We start from the raw sequence: 16,258 nt of genomic DNA, 5'->3' as shown, positions 1-16,258 counted from the left end.
CAATAATATAATATAATTGAATGTAATAAAAATACTATTTCCAAACATCTCTGCCACCCCAACTAACCATCTGCTACAATCTTAACATATATTTGTGTGTGTGTGTACACACATTTTGTTTTTTAATTAAAGGTGTTTTTGCACATTAATGTAGGGTGGTCTTACTGTGTTTTATAGGGGGACATTGAGCAACTCTCCACAAGTACACCCGGCTGCAGCCTGCAGATCGAGGCGGCGCTGCACCTGGGGCGGGGTTGCACGTGCAGCCCCGCCCCACACCTACTCTGATTGGTTCAATCGTCTTTCATAGACTTACATGATAAGAAATGTGTGCGTAGTTGGTGTAGGATGGAGAATGCTGTTTAAAAAGCTAAAAACGCTGTACAGTTTTATAAAGCCTTCATAATGCACAAAAGAAGAAAAAAAACATTAGCCTCTAACTCGCCATGTCCCTGAAATGATTGTTTTGTTAAATTAAGCTGATATTTAGGCTAACATACGAATATAGTAAATTAATTGGGTTGATTATCCACAGTAAGACGATCAGGTCTTCAGATAGAAGAATGAATTATGAATTAAATAATTTTAGAAAATATGATTATTTCATATCATCGTAGTATGAGAAAGGAAAATGAAAGGGGTGTATCATTACTGTTTTAATTTATATAGCATGGAAAGACAATTATTGTTACATATAATTATCCGTCAGTTGATAAATGACACTGAAATAGTCTAATGTGGCTGCCAATTCAATTTTTATGAAACTTTTAATTTTCTTTACTACATTGCAAAACATAGACTTTTTCTCCCCTTTATTTCAGGAAAATATGCTGCTCCTCATTATTTGAAAGTGAAGAAATCGATAAACTTTTATTTCTATCAGCCAGTGGTGATTCTGAAAGGACATACCTGTAAACCGTTGCTATAGTAACGAACACAATTTCATGATAATTGTGCTCTTATTTTAGTGCAGTCTCACAGCCACTGTCAAATATTGAGATAAACTTTATAAAGTATCATCTATTTATATTAAATTGGTATCTTCTCTGATATCCATTTTGTGACCATTGAGCCGATTCTTTTCAATCAGCTGGAATGATTCGGCACATTCTACGTTTAATGTGGCTTAATGCATTAAAACAGTGTTTTTAAAAGATCAAACTCAGTAAACAAATTAATAATAAAGCATTCTATTCACTGACAGGCAGATGAGTCCAGAATAAGAATGCAATGTGTTTAATTACGTGTTAAAGGGTTAGTTCACCCAGATAGCAAATTTATGTAATTAATAACTTACCCTCATGTTGTTTCAAACCCGTAAGACCTCCGTTTATCTTCAGAACACAGTTTAAGATATTTTAGATTTAGTCCGAGAGCTCTCAGTCCCTCCATTGAAGCTGTGTGTACGGTATACTGTCCATGTCCAGAAAGGTAAGAAAAACATCATCAAAGTAGTCCATGTGACATCAGATGGTCAGTTAGAATTTTTTGAAGCATCGAAAATACATTTTGGTCCAAAAATAGCAAAAACGACAACTTTATTCAGCATTGTCTTCTCTTCCGTGTCTGTTGTGAGAGAGAGTTCAAATCAAAGCAGTCTGGATATCCGGTTCGCGAACGAATCATTCAGTTCACCAAATCGATCTCAATCTTTTTAAACGGTTCGCATCTCTAATACGCATTAATCCACAAATGACTTAAGCTGTTAACTTTTTTAATGTGGCTGACACTCCCTCTGAGTTCAAACAAACCAATATCCCGGAGTAATTCATGTACTCCAACAGTACACTGACTGAACTGCTGTGAAGAGAGAACTGAAGATGAACACTGTGAGAGTTGCCCGCTCCAATATGGCAGCGACGTTGACGTGCGGTCGAGCGGCCAATGAGGCGTCTAGGTATTTATATGTCTATGTTCTAATCGCTGTGCCAAGAGAAATCTGAATCACCCACCGAATCTTCCAGAGAAGGCGAGCGTGAACAGAAACACATTTTGGTACGTATTCTAATTAATTATCTCCCTTGACTTCATGCCTCCACGTCCCCCCGATAGTCTCACAGACAGTAAAAGATTGCCTGCGAGCTTCTCCTCCTGTCCATACGGTAATTTCTCTACTGTGCGACAGAGAGTCGCTGGTTATGACGCAATCGTTAGCCTATTTTTTACAAAAACTGCTTCTACGGGAACATAACGTAAGATACAAGGTAATGGAGCCTTTTATACATTTTTGTGTTTCTTTAGAAGCAATTAATGGACAAATGGAGTCTTTAAACGCCTCAGATGTAAAGTTACTCGCTGTCAAAGTGACGCCAAAATGAATGGGAGTCAATGGAATGCTAACAGCAGGTGGGGGTCCGCTATCCAATGGCGGCGCTCAGGGGTGCTTCAAAAAAATATGAAACCCTGCCCCCTGCCTTTTCCCCGAAGACTTCCGCTTAAACTACGCCTGCGCAAAGCATGATTTTGCATAAAAGCTTTATTTATTGTCTCAATTACACAATTTCACTAGGTTAGAAACACAAAGCGCCAGAACGTTCATTGAGTACAATACATTTTTCAGGGTTTCAATGTTGATGAGTAATTAAAGAAAAAAATTAAAACTATATTGCAAGATTTGTTTTACTTAATCACATTTTTTTTAAACACAGGAATAAAAACCAGTTCTCCCAACAACAAATGTGCTGAAAAAACTTTACTGTGATTATTAATATACAGCAGCAACAATTAAAACGAAAAGTTTGAATAATTCATGTAAATTAACTCCAGAACAAGAGGTTGTCTGTAGACTCTCACCAAACATATGGCCTCACATCCAGACAAACATATACATTAACATAAAAAACAGTTAATCTCCCAGTATAAAAATAATACATTCTGAATAGTCTTTAAAATTATGATTGAGAAAATAGGAACAATCTTGATTAATATAGCCTGCATGTTTCCCTTTAATTTCATGAAGAGAATGAACATCAAGAAATACAAAAAGAGGAGTGTTACGAATCACTTAGAGTAAGACAGCAGTATACTGGTCATTCCCAGTAAACAACAACAACAACAAAAAATCCTGCCCTTATATATCCATCTAACGTCAGCTCCTATGCAACGTCACCATATCCATTATGAAAGATACAGCACACAAGTTGTCTCATGCAAGCTCTGATGATTAGCTCCTATGTGAAAGGTATTGGTCTGCTGGAGAGGAAGATGATTTGAAGTACGAGGTCACTATTTGGACTGCCTTTTTTGCTAATCAAATACCCTTAAGACACATGTGCATGACAAAGGGTTTTTGGACCACTTTGCCTAATTAAAAAACACATTATCGACACAAAATACTTGGTTTGTGATAAAGACGTTACATGTCTAGGGACATACAATGAGGATTGTACATTTACTTGCATAGTTCTCTTTGATTTGACAAATGGTTTCAACACTGCACCATGTTTAAACACCATCTGAAGTTGCATATAGTGGCATTACTGACTGGCAGCTCTTTCTTTTAAAAGGAAATGAGTAAGCCATTTCAGCATGTGAGGTCTGTCTTGAGGAGGATGGGCACAGCCACGATCAGAAAATGATGCTATCAATAATACGGTTCCATGCAGTCTCCGGACATGACATTTACCACACAATACAGAAAACAAACTGTGTATCACAGTCTCTTAACATCGTACACTATCTCTACACAGAATGATGGAAATACTTTAATATTTGTATATAATTCCATATGAAGTAAATTCCTAGAGTATTTTCATAAAACAATTGTATATGAATTCAATATTCTCCTAAGAGCTTTAGGAGATCAATCCATATTCTACATAATGCAGCAATGATGAATGACAAGAACTAAAAAAAAAAGAAGAACTGTTTTTTGTTTTTTTTTGGTTTGGGCTGCCATTCAATGATGACAGTAGAACAGCCATACATCTCACAAATTTACGTTCTATTTGTTCTGAATGGTCACAGGGCAGTAGAGGTCAGCTTTTTGACACCACGGCGCTGAGCGAGTGTGGAGCAACCCACAGACTCCAGTACAGGAGAAACATTTCTGTTTAAGGCTTGATAGGTGGCTGCCATTGCTCCCTGAGATAAAAGATAATGTGTTTTTAATAAGAATATAGAGTCAAACATAAGCATTTAGTATTATAATGACAATGCAGGAATGTTAAGCTGACAAGGAAACCATGGTTAAATTTCGGAACCATATGTTAGTTTTGACATTTGAAACTATTACTGCAAAGCAAACCTTCACTAGATGAGGCGCGTCATGACGGTTGAGTTGGTATATTGGTAGCTGATCCTTGTTAACGATCCATGGGTGACGAAGAACCTGAGCAGCGGTCAATCTCTTATGAGGGTCAACATGAAGCATCTTTGATACCAGGTCCTGTCAACAAAAAGGTTTAAAAGATTATACATCAAATACTGTACACTGAACATCTAGATTAGGATAAGGAAGTGTGATAAACAAAAAGGAGAGCCTTTAACCTTAGCTTCAAACGATACAGAAGTCCAATATCCTCCAGACAGGGAGAATTTCCCACTGCCGATCCGAGCCAGAATCTCTTCCGGCGTATCTTCTGGGCCATTAGCGAATGGAGTGAATCTGAGGAATGAATACGAGGGGTGAGTTTTCAAACTGACATGAATATTGTTGTTGAACTAAATCATGCTTGCATCATCCATACGCAACATTTAAGGTATTATGGAAAAATGCATGCAGTACTGTAAGTCTTGACTTGTATTATGTGTTAATGTACCCTGTAAGCATGGTATAAAGGAGAACTCCAAGACTCCAGATATCACAACCTGCATCATAGCCTTGCTTCTTCAGGACCTGAGTGGATAACACAAGCATTAATAATAAGAGTGTTGAGAATAACTTACAAAAATATTATATGATATATGATTTATGTTATGATATATCTAGTCTCATCTAAAACAAATCAACAGGTACCTCTGGAGCAACAAAGTTAGCAGTGTAGCATGGTGTCATCAGCAGTCCATTTTCTGCTCTGAGTTGTTTGGCAAAGCCAAAATCACAGATCCTGATTGACTCTGGGTTGCCCGATTCATCCACATACAGTATATTACTGGGCTTTAGGTCTCTGTGTACTACCTGCAACCACATTGCCAATCTATTAGCCATAATAAAAATACATAATTTTTCAAGTTTTAATGTGTTGTAAAAGTAATGGTGCGTGTCTTTTAAAGGATAAGTTCACTACCAAAACATAAACATTTCCTGATAATGTACTCACCCCCATGTCATCCAAGATTCCAGGATTTTTCTCCTTATAATGGACTTAAATGTTGGCCAACGGGTTGAAGGTCTAACCTGGTTTCAAGCAGTTTCAGTGCAGCATCAAAGGACTCTTCATGATCCCAGTCAAGTGATCTTATCTAGTGAAATGATTGGTCATTTTCTAAAATGTATATACTTTTTAACCAACAAATGCATGTCTTGCACTAGCTCCGCGATGTGTGTCTGCAAATTCAAGCATTACGTAATCACATTGGAAAGCTCAAGCACAGTTAGCTGTTCGTCTATGTACTCCGATTCAAAAAGGTAGGATAGGGCTAAAAATCCCATCTCATTTTCTTCTCCAAGTTCAAAATCATCCGACATCATTTTGACCTTTTTTTGTAAAGGGCATTTGACTTTCTTTGCATGTTCGCTTTGTAAACACTGGGTTGGTACTTCTACTTATTTCAAACGTGACCTTTCCGACGTGACTGCATAATGCGTGAAGTCAAGGTAGTGCAAGATGAGCATTTGTGGTTAAAAAGTATATACATTTTATTTTTTGTTTAAGAAAATGACCGATCATTTCACTATATAAGACTGTTATTCCTCAGCTGGGACCGTGTAGAGCCCTTTGAAGCTGCATTGAAACTGCAATTTAGACCTTTAGCCCATTAGCCACCATTGAAATCCATTATATTGAGAAAATATTTATGTGTATTTATTTATCCTTGGTAGATTAAATAATAATCAGTAATGTTTGTTGTGTGTGCAAATGCACTTACCCCTTGGGCATGCAGATATTCAACAGTCTTTGTAATGGTGTGCAGGACAGCACTGGCCTCTCTCTCAGAGAAAAACTTTTGTCTGAGAATTTTATCCAGTAGTTCTCCACCTTTCATCAACTCTGTGACAAGGTACACCGATCGCCCATCATCGAATACCTATAAACACACAAAGCCTCAGAATAATGTGAGAAAACACCTGGGACATTCCAGATACAAGTGATCCACAGGTCATGCACACAAACCTCTTTCAGAGTGATAATGTTGGGATGTTGTCCATAACGCAGCAGAATCTCAACCTCCTCTGCTGGATCTCTCCTATCCTTACTGATAATCTGCAATCCAATCAAAACCATTGAGACTAAATGCAGCCTTGTTAAATCTTTTACATTTGTACCGCCCTTTACCTTTTGAATGTTATTGTATACATATTGAAAAAACAATTTTTTTACAACTGACATCAACAATCCAGAACTGACAACTAGAGCTTAGATTCTCTGCCCGGGACGGGCTGATATTTCCCGCCACCGTCCTCGGGTCGGGTCGGGCCCTTGATAAAGCACGTCACGTGTCATGCGCAGCGTCTCGTCCACTCGCAGTCTTGCATGCGTGATGCATCACACCTGCTGTGCGTGCTGTACTATTCAGTAGATTAAGTGCAACATGGAGCTTGAAGAAGCAAAGAAAAAAATTATAAGAGGAGAACTAACTTTGAGCAAGTTTGGAGGAAAATCGGAGGTATGGAAACATTTTAAACTAGTCGTGGGGAGTGACAACATATGTGTTGGCTTTGTCTCGTGCATTAGTTGAGGCACGCATTTATATATATATATATATATATATATAACTGCGCAGCTCCCCCATAGCCTAAATGATCTAGCACAGCAGCACCTGCAGTAAAAAAAAAAAAAAAAAAAAACCCTGGTTATAACGGCCCACATATTAAAAACGGTCCGGTTTAAATCGGGCTCGGGCTCATAATTACAGTGAACGTGTCGGGTCGGGCTCGGACACAACATGCTCGGGCTCGGGTAGGGTCGGGCTTGATTTGTTGGGCCCGATCTAAGATCTACTGACAACACACCTTTCTTTAAAACTATAAGCACCATAAAGATATCAGTAACAAGACAAATGTAAAGGTCGGTTTACCTTGACTGCATAGTCCATGCCTGTGCTCTTGTGCACACAGCGTTTGCAGATGGAATAGGAGCCCACACCAATGTCTTCTTTAACATCATATACATCTGTGAACTGAAGGGCGCTCCGGTGGGGTTGCTGTATAACATACATGCATACACTTTATTCCCATGTGTACTGATGTGGCAGGTGTGAGAGAGGAGTGTGTGAATGATGCAATGATACCTGCAGTATACCGCTCATGTTGAGGTTGCTCTGAATGGGCGGCTGGATCTCCTCTTCTACTCCACAGGCAACAAAGCTAAACCCTCGGAAGAGCTGATGGGCATTGGCACTTGGAGGGACTCCAGGAGAATCTGAGTCAAAAGAAAAAGTAAAGTGAGGACTAACAGATTGTTGTGATTAGAAATGCATCTCCTGAAAGTGAGCACTGGCATCACATACCTCGTGGGGTTTTAGCAGTGAACTCGGTGTCAAAGTAGAATGTGTCATCTGGCCTCTGGATGACTGGTTTAAAGGGAGGAGCCACTTCCTTTCTGTATAATTTCTAGAGGGGAAAATACTAAATTCTAAATTAGGAGTTCACTGATATTACAATAGTGGCTGATAAGCCAATAATTATTTTCATGTTATAACTATTAAATAGTCAATACTGAAATTCTATACTTATTTTTGTCTAAATAAATAAAAAAATATGACATTAGAATTATTTTAAATGTAGGCATCACAAAATTATAAAGTACAGTATGAAAACTGGATATTCATTTTGATTTTATTAAATTGTTAATGCCTTTAAGATTAACTTTGTGAACAGTTGATGACAGCAAAAGGTAATCTAAATGTAAAAATATAGGAAATTAGGCAATTAGATATCCAAATCTAGTTAAAATCCAACCAATATTGACTGAAACTGACAGATGAAAAAGCCTCTAATCATAGGTGCAGCATAGATGATTAGATGATTTATTTATTTATTGGACTTATTATATCTGTGATTCAAACGCTTTTCTTAAAAACTTACATTCCAGTCAATTTTGGTGAAGAATGAATGTCTTTTGATCTCTTCTACTCCATCAGGCCCAGCTCCTGAAATTCCAACCCCAACATTCAATGAACAGACTCAAAATTCACCAAATTCAACCTGTTCTGGAAAACTTGTTGAAAATGAGCTTTCCTCACCTAAGCGGTTGCCAGGATTCCTCTTGAACAGATTGCGGAGCAAAGATTGGGCCTCTGGGCTAAGAAACTGGGGCATGCCCAGCTTTGCTCTGGAGACACAGAAACCAACGTCAGTGCAAAGACTCAGTTATGAAGATCAGTATTTTGAGTATTTTGACTCACTTTAAGATCATTGTCATGGTCTCCTTTCGATCTTTCCCTTGGAATGGAAGCGTTCCAGTCAGCATTTCAAACTGACGAGGTAGAAATACATAATCACTGCACTGTTATGCAAATATTACAATATACAAATACCATGTTATCCCTCTTACCATTAGCACACCGTAGGACCACCAATCAGCACTGTGAGTGTGGCCCCTGCGGTTGACAACCTCTGGAGCCATATATTCCACCGTACCACAGAACGAATATGCCTTGTTCTCATGATCAACGGACTCTTTACTCAACCCAAAGTCTTAAAAACACAAAGACACAACAAATCTAATACATACTCACAAAATGTTCAAAAAAGATAGTAATGTCTTTGAGAACAAAACTTAAACTACAACTCAAGTTCATTCAAGATTTCTATATGCCATGTTATCATTATTAGTGATGAAACACATACCTGTAAGTTTGATGTGTCCATCATTATCCAAAAGAATACTGAAAGAGATTCAAGTTTAGTTCACTCATGAAAATGTGCACTGCATTGGGTTAGTCAAAGTGCGATTATTATGTATAAAATCTGTTAAATTTTTATTCTTAACTAATGTGTTCTCAAAGATGTAGTTACTATGCCCTTTGCTGTTGTACTTTGAGCCAAGACACCTCACATTTGACTTAATACGTGTATAAGAAGCATACTTTTCTGGTTTGAGATCTCTGTAGATGATTCCCAGTCCATGTAAATGGTCCAAGGCCAAAGCCAGCTCTGCGAGGTAGAACTTTACATCTTCCTCTGTAAACATCACCTACATAAAGACATGAAAGAGAAATTAATCTATTTTTACACAAGAATTTTCTAATTATATATATATATATATATATATATATATATAATTAGAAAACAGTTGTTATAAATTGTAATATTATTATAGTTTTTCCTGTAGGTTTGATTAAATAAATGCCGCCTTGGTGAGCATAAGAGACTTCTTTTAAAAACAGTGTGTGTTGGATTATCTGTCCTTAGACACGTCGTTCACCTCTTTGGACAGGCGAGTGAAGAGATCTCCTCCTCTGAGAAAGTCCAGAATCAGATAGAGTTTGCCTTCTGTCTGAAACGCTGAGGAATCAAAATGAACAATTCAAGATCTGTAACAAGGGTACTAAAATTTAACTAGTAAAAAAAGAAGTTGTACTGTAAGTTCAATTAAAGTTCAAGAGAAGTGCACAACCATGAAGTGTAAGCATCTGATTGGTGATGGGATGTCAATAACTCACCATAGTGCAGTTTAACAATAAAAGGATGATTGACCTCAACTAGGATGTCTCTCTCCATCTTTGTACGCACTCGATCTCGTACTGTTATCACACACACCCAAACAAAATAAACATTAAAATACCCATAAACTTCCTTTTTCAGTTTGTACAAGTTCAATAATATTGCACTATCAGCAAATATTTTTAAAGAAAATGCCAACACATAAAACAACATACAAAACACCTTTCAGTGTAGCTTTCTTTAGCACTTTCATAGCATAGAGCTGTCCTGCATCAGGCCCAGTTATCTTCCTGACAAGGAACACCTGCAGAAACGCAAACCGTCATGTATTAAAAACCAACAGAATTATAATACAATAATAAAAACGCATCATGTTGTCATATCTGAGCAGTTCACCTTGCCAAAAGAGCCCTGGCCCAGCACTTTGCAGAGTTCAAACTGTCGTGTGTCTGCTTTTTCCGAGCCTTCCTTGACAAGGTGAGTGATGCTGATTTCCTTGATCAAGCCTTCTTCCTATGAAGGAGACATACGATATATGAGGATGCTTGTGTCATCAACAAAACGTGCGCATACAAAACCAAACCAGCATTCACAGAACACGTCTCTTCTTCTGTCCTTTTAAAAACACTCATCACAGCAGTGTAACTTACAAAACAAAACACACCATCACTTCAACACATCAATATAAACTCATGCCAAAAACGGTCTGAGAGTCAAGCAAACACACACACACACACACAATGAGAGAGGATGTTAAAGAGAAGCCTTGATAGCTGTTGTCTCTGCAGAGGAGCAGCGTGCCAAATCTGTATGAGGAGAGACAATAAACACCACAAACAAGCAGCAGAGGGTTTAAACCAGGCACATCTGACTAACTGAATAAATAACGGACCGAATACCCAAATCTGAGCAAAAGATGAGTGTAAAAGTGCGGTCAGAATCATCCGACTCTGGATGCTAAAATAAAAATTAATGATAACATGTATTAGATAGAGCTAAGATTTCAAAACTCATCTCATTTATCTCCTTCTTCCCCTCCCGCTCTCTCTCAAAACATACAGTTGAATGGAAAACAGGGTGGTAGTGACTTAAAATCTAGTCATACAAACAGTTTGATCAATAAATAACACAGCAGTCTGCCGATATGAATAATACTGAATGGTGGATGATATATGATATTTTATTGATAATGGAAAAAGACCGGAGATGTCAATATCCACCACAGAGGTCAAAATAGGCATAATAGTTAGAAGCTCATCAAATGACAGACAATGCCATTTGTTTCATAAACATGGAAGTCAGAGAAGGTGGTTTTATTGAGACAATAAGGATAAACTTTGGTAGCTGTTTATACATCGTGCATGTTAGCATGGCTTTAACACTTTATTGACCAATCAGCATCCAGGACAAGAATTATCCATTTCAAAATTCTGCATTTAAATTCTAGAAGTTGCAGAGTAGATGAAGTGACTGAGGGGGCCTGTCATGAGAAAGAGGAGTCCGATAGTGTGCTGGTAGATTCCAGGGTAGATTATAACTGAAGCGTGACCAAGGATAATGACTGAGGGACACCTCACAACAGGAACAGGAAGTGAATGTGGGTGTTACATACGCAATGTGAACATCTTGACTCTCTACTTCCCACATTCAATGGGACAAGCCTAAATATACACTACTGTTCAAAAGTTTGGGGTCAGTAAGTATTTTTTGTTGTTGTTGTTATTTGTTTGTTTTAAATAAATACTTTTTTTAGTTAAGACATAGTAAAGACTTTAACATCGTTACAAAACTTTTTTCAAATAAATGCTGTTCTTTTGAACTTTCTATCCGTCAAAGAATCCTGAAAAGAAAAATGTATCACGGTTTTAATGTATAACTGCTTTTAACAATGATGATTATAATAAGAAATGTTTTATAAATTACATTTTAAAATGTATTCAAATACAAAACGGTTCTTTTAAATTATAATAATATTAACAATATTACTGTTTTACTGCATTTTTAAATGTAATATGCATCTATTCCATCTAAAAAAATTTGTCTTGGTCAACATTAGAGTATCATAAAAATAAAAATACAAACATTTAACCCTTTAAGTGCCACCCGCCATTTTTAAATATATATGTGAAAGTTCACTATTCAAACTTAAATTGTTATAATTCATGGATGCTATGGAATACAGTCCCTAAGGTTGGACTCTTTTTAAAAAAGACAATCTGTAGATTATTGCAGAAGTGGAATCATTTCAAAATATTAAAGTATCAAAATTTACTGGTTTAAATGAACTGTTAATAAAATGCACTGTACCATTTTTATTTTATTTTGTATAAAATAAATATTTTTCAAAATACTTTTGAATCCAAAATTGCTAAGAATGAAAGCCTTTGGTTTAAAGCTGAGTTCACACTGCACGATTTTAGCCCGATTTTTCACTTGCTGACAGGTTTTGCGAAATCGCCAACAAATGCCCAAAATCGGAGGCAAATCAGTGTTCGTTCACGTGAGTGACAATCACGCAGTGTGAATTATCAAAGACGCGATCTGAGGGCCGACATGTCACCGTCACCCACAAAATATTTGGGATGCTAAACAACTGGAGCAGGCTGCGATTCAAAATCACGCTGAGTGCAATGATTTCTGACTGAAAACTACATCGGCAATGACCTACAGCCAATGAGAGATCAATGTACAGGGCAAAGGGAAGTTCGGAAAGGAGTTAAAGACCAGAATACAAGTATTTTAATAGATATATTAACAATTATATCATACAGAAACAAGCACAAACATTTGCTTGACCAGCTACAACATCAACACCCTATCCCTGTTCCCTGCATCTCCCTCCTGTTTATAATCTGTTTTCTTTTTCTCCTTGTAGCTGGAAATTAGCTCACAGACAATTTGCGGACTATATATATATATATATATATATATATATATATATATATATATAATTTATTTATTTTTTATAATCCAGTCTCACTCGAGAACTCCAGTCTGACGCACCCAGGTTCTCGCGTTATTTCCTTATTACTTCTCGTGTGTATTTTGTTGTGAAACAGAGTTTGCTTATCAGACAGAGCTGTCGGCGATTCTTCTTTTTGTGAAGATATGCAGTGTGAAACCCCCTGTCGTTGATCCATCGTGCAATGTGAACACAGTAGCAACTGAATGCTACCCCAGATAGTCACACAGTGAGAAAACAACAGCGATCCAACGAGTTTGAAAATCATACAGTGTGAACTCAGCATAAAAAAGTTATGTTCCAAATTTGAAGTTGATATAAAAAAATGTAGGTTCCTGAGAGATTTTATTTAGGGTGTTATACCACAAACAGCCACCGGGTGCCATCAAAACTCCACTGAATTTTTGTAATGCTTTTTTCTGTCACATATGTCTAAATATCTCTGTCAATATTACTTCTATCACAAAATATGCCACCAAATATGGAATCCTAAGACTCAGACCTTTCCGATGATATGTATTTTGTCAAGATTATAAAAAGTTTTGATGCTAAAAGACCATAATATATTTTGTAATATGACACCTGACTCCACCCACTAACCAAAATATATTAAAGTACAATGTGTGTGTGTGTGTGTGTGTGTGTGTGTGTGTGTGTGTGTGTGTGTGTGTGTGTGTGTCTGTATAGTGAGTGAACCCACTGCTCTGGGTCAAAATGAATGATCTCTGACAGCTTTCAGAAAAGTTTCTGCTGGTTTGCTGGAAAATTAAGCTCTGCTTAAAGTGAAAGATTAACTTCCTCTTCTCCTACTGGCGGCTTGCCATGTCACTCATCCAACAGGAAACCAATAAAACCAGGCTGTACTCTGAGACAGGAAATGTGATGTTAAAAGCCGACTTGCTTACATAGGAAACACATCTTTCAATTGAAAGACAGAGGGGTATTGCAGTAGATCAAATTCTTCTTAAGCAGTCAGTGAATAAAGAGCTTGTTTGAGGAACTTCTAGAAACCCATTTAACCGGTGTACTTGAACCTGTCAACATAATTTGGCTCAGTTTGACAGACAAATTCTGTAGTAACACACCCAAAATGCATATATACATAGTCTTAAACTTACTTGAACAGAGGCATCATCATCCACCATGGAGTCATCCTACAAACCGTGAAAAATATGATGTTATTATTACCATAAAACAGAGTACGTCATGTTAGTATTACAACAGCATTTGCAAGGGCTATGATCACAACATGTCAACAATAACAAAAAAAACATAAAGTGGTCTTCAGGAACAGGAAAGATGTACAGGAAATCACAAATACAGTCTATTAAGTTAAGAAGGTTTATTTAAATGAGTGTTGCAAAACTATTATGGTCATTTGTAAATATTATGGCTCCATGAGGGATAATAACTATGTGCAACATCAAATCATCTGACCATGTACTGACATAAGAGTAAAACAGCAGTGTGGAAGATTGTTGTTTACATACAGTCACAGACAAAGTGATTATTTATAGGTCCACTCCACACATAAACAGGGAACTAAAAGAAAGCAGCGTAGGACGGCTATTTTCGGACCAAGGAATTAACCGGGATCAAAGGGAAGTTAATTAGAGAAAGAGTAGGACAGGATAGAGTGATAGAGTACAAGTTGTATATTTCTGCATGACATATCTGTTTATTACACAACTAGACATATAATTGAATCTACTCTCTTTTTAAAGTTGAATAAAACACTGCACTGTAAATATTTAAATACTCTGAATATTCATTCAGTATGCACACTACTGTTCAAAGGTTTGGGGCAGTACAATTTTTTTTAAATGTTTTTTGTCTGTTAAGGATGCATTATTACAGTAAAAACAGTAATATGGTAAATTATTATTATTACAATGACTGCTTTCCATTAAAATATATTTTAAAATGTAATTTACTCCCGTGATGACAAAGCCAAATTTTTTAAGTCTTCATTGCCAGAAAGCATTTTAATATGCTGATTTGGATAATATGCACAGTTCTATGTATTTTAATTTTGCATTAGTAGGGTCATTTAATTAAATGCTATATTTAATATCTCATCCAGATAATTTCACAGTAAAAAAAATATGAAAATGTAATCCACAGACTAAATCTGGACACAGACAGAAACATACAAGCCTGCAGGGAAAATAGTGAAAGTCTAATTTGATCAAATTCTAATAGAGCATAACAGCCAGCACAGGTCCAGAATGCAAAAATGCATTGTTTCATAATCTTCATAATCATAAACACGCTGGCCTCGACTCAAAACCTAATGGCCGTCTACCTACATAGACAGTGTTTGGGGGTATCATAAACTTATATATTGCACATTTATGTTATTTTTGGCACGTCTGGTTACGCCCAAAAATTGCTGTCTATGTATGTTGAGAGCTCACTAATGTTTTAAGAAAATGCCTGTCAGTTAGTCTATAAGAAGTTAACGTAGTTCCCCACCCTGTGGTTATTACCCAATCCGTACTTAAGACAAACTTCAACCAGCAACAAAAAGCAACCAAGTGTCCATTTTAAGTGACAATAAAAAAAAAAAGTAAATTTGCATCGAACACACACACACACACACACACACTCGTACTGGGCTTGTCTGGTCAAGTCTTGCTTCGACGGTTTACATTCTCCAGCTTTACCAAGTAACTAGGCACTTTGGTCCATTTAAATTTCTGAGTTAACATTTAAAAGAAGCACGTCATGTCGCTTTTAATTCTTAGTTGAATTTTAATGTCGACTCATAACTATGAAGCACGCACTTTTTTGTATTCAAGTTATGAGTCTGAAAAGTAGCGAAACAGCGTTTGCAAATTGAAGTATGCACTTCGAGACTGTTCACTGACATTCCTCCGTGAAACGATGTGTCGGATTAAATGTTACCTCACACAATCACCGCATAACAACTCTTCTTGGTTAAACGTAACATAACCCACCTCATTCTCCATATGCCCCACCGGCAGCTTCTGCCAGGGGTCTGCAAACTGCGCCAGCGGCATCTTCAAGTCCCGAGCTATAACTTACGATCAACCACCGTGAAGTGATTTGACGCTGTCAGTCACTGTAAAGTTACACTAAAACTGTCCCACAAAGAGGATGGTCCTAAACTGACGCGTAAATAAAAGAAGAATTCAGTTCAGCTGCCTTCTGGGTAGCTTTTTACTTCTAAAGTGTCCGGTTCCTCTTGACAAAAATTCAAAAGATGTTTTTAACAGCAGAATAGTACACTTCCGTTTTCGCTCAACATGGCGTCGTCGCCCCGTTCGTTCGTTCACCTGTCTGTCAGAACGAGGCTGGAGGAGGAAACGTCACCATGCGTCACAGATCGAGGGACAGACACTGTGGCCACCCACTGGTTCACACCGTGTACATGACCATGGGTCCTCCTCAGGTAGTTTAATTTGGTCAAGGAATGATATCTTTAGATATTAAATGTATTTTTCACATCGCCTATTCATTGTCTTTATCATCTCTGCTGCTTTTTGTACAAGGCAGTCTGAATC

At 37.2% G+C, this 16,258-nt stretch overlaps 1 protein-coding gene across 1 annotated transcript; it reads right to left on the bottom strand.

Annotated features, from left to right (window-relative positions):
• Positions 1 to 2,458: 2,458 nt before the first annotated feature.
• On the bottom strand, positions 2,459 to 16,036 carry LOC132139821 (ribosomal protein S6 kinase alpha-3-like). The gene is made up of 22 exons (XM_059548434.1): positions 15,692 to 16,036; positions 13,850 to 13,885; positions 10,166 to 10,282; positions 9,992 to 10,073; positions 9,769 to 9,849; positions 9,531 to 9,610; positions 9,193 to 9,299; positions 8,954 to 8,991; positions 8,658 to 8,800; positions 8,509 to 8,579; positions 8,347 to 8,435; positions 8,189 to 8,253; positions 7,612 to 7,714; positions 7,393 to 7,523; positions 7,180 to 7,305; positions 6,276 to 6,365; positions 6,031 to 6,189; positions 4,958 to 5,119; positions 4,761 to 4,837; positions 4,489 to 4,606; positions 4,247 to 4,387; positions 2,459 to 4,083 (listed from the first exon to the last, which is right to left on the bottom strand). The coding sequence occupies exons 1-22, from the start codon at positions 15,752 to 15,754 to the stop codon at positions 3,961 to 3,963; spliced, it is 2,202 nt and encodes a 733-aa protein (XP_059404417.1). The 5' UTR covers positions 15,755 to 16,036; the 3' UTR covers positions 2,459 to 3,960.
• Positions 16,037 to 16,258: the final 222 nt, after the last annotated feature.

The sequence above is a fragment of the Carassius carassius genome, chromosome 4 (genome assembly GCF_963082965.1).
Source record: "Carassius carassius chromosome 4, fCarCar2.1, whole genome shotgun sequence".
NCBI classification, from domain to species: Eukaryota; Metazoa; Chordata; class Actinopteri; order Cypriniformes; family Cyprinidae; genus Carassius; species Carassius carassius.
Note: the sequence above shows the minus strand (reverse complement) of the source record. Positions and strands in the feature narration are given on the sequence as shown.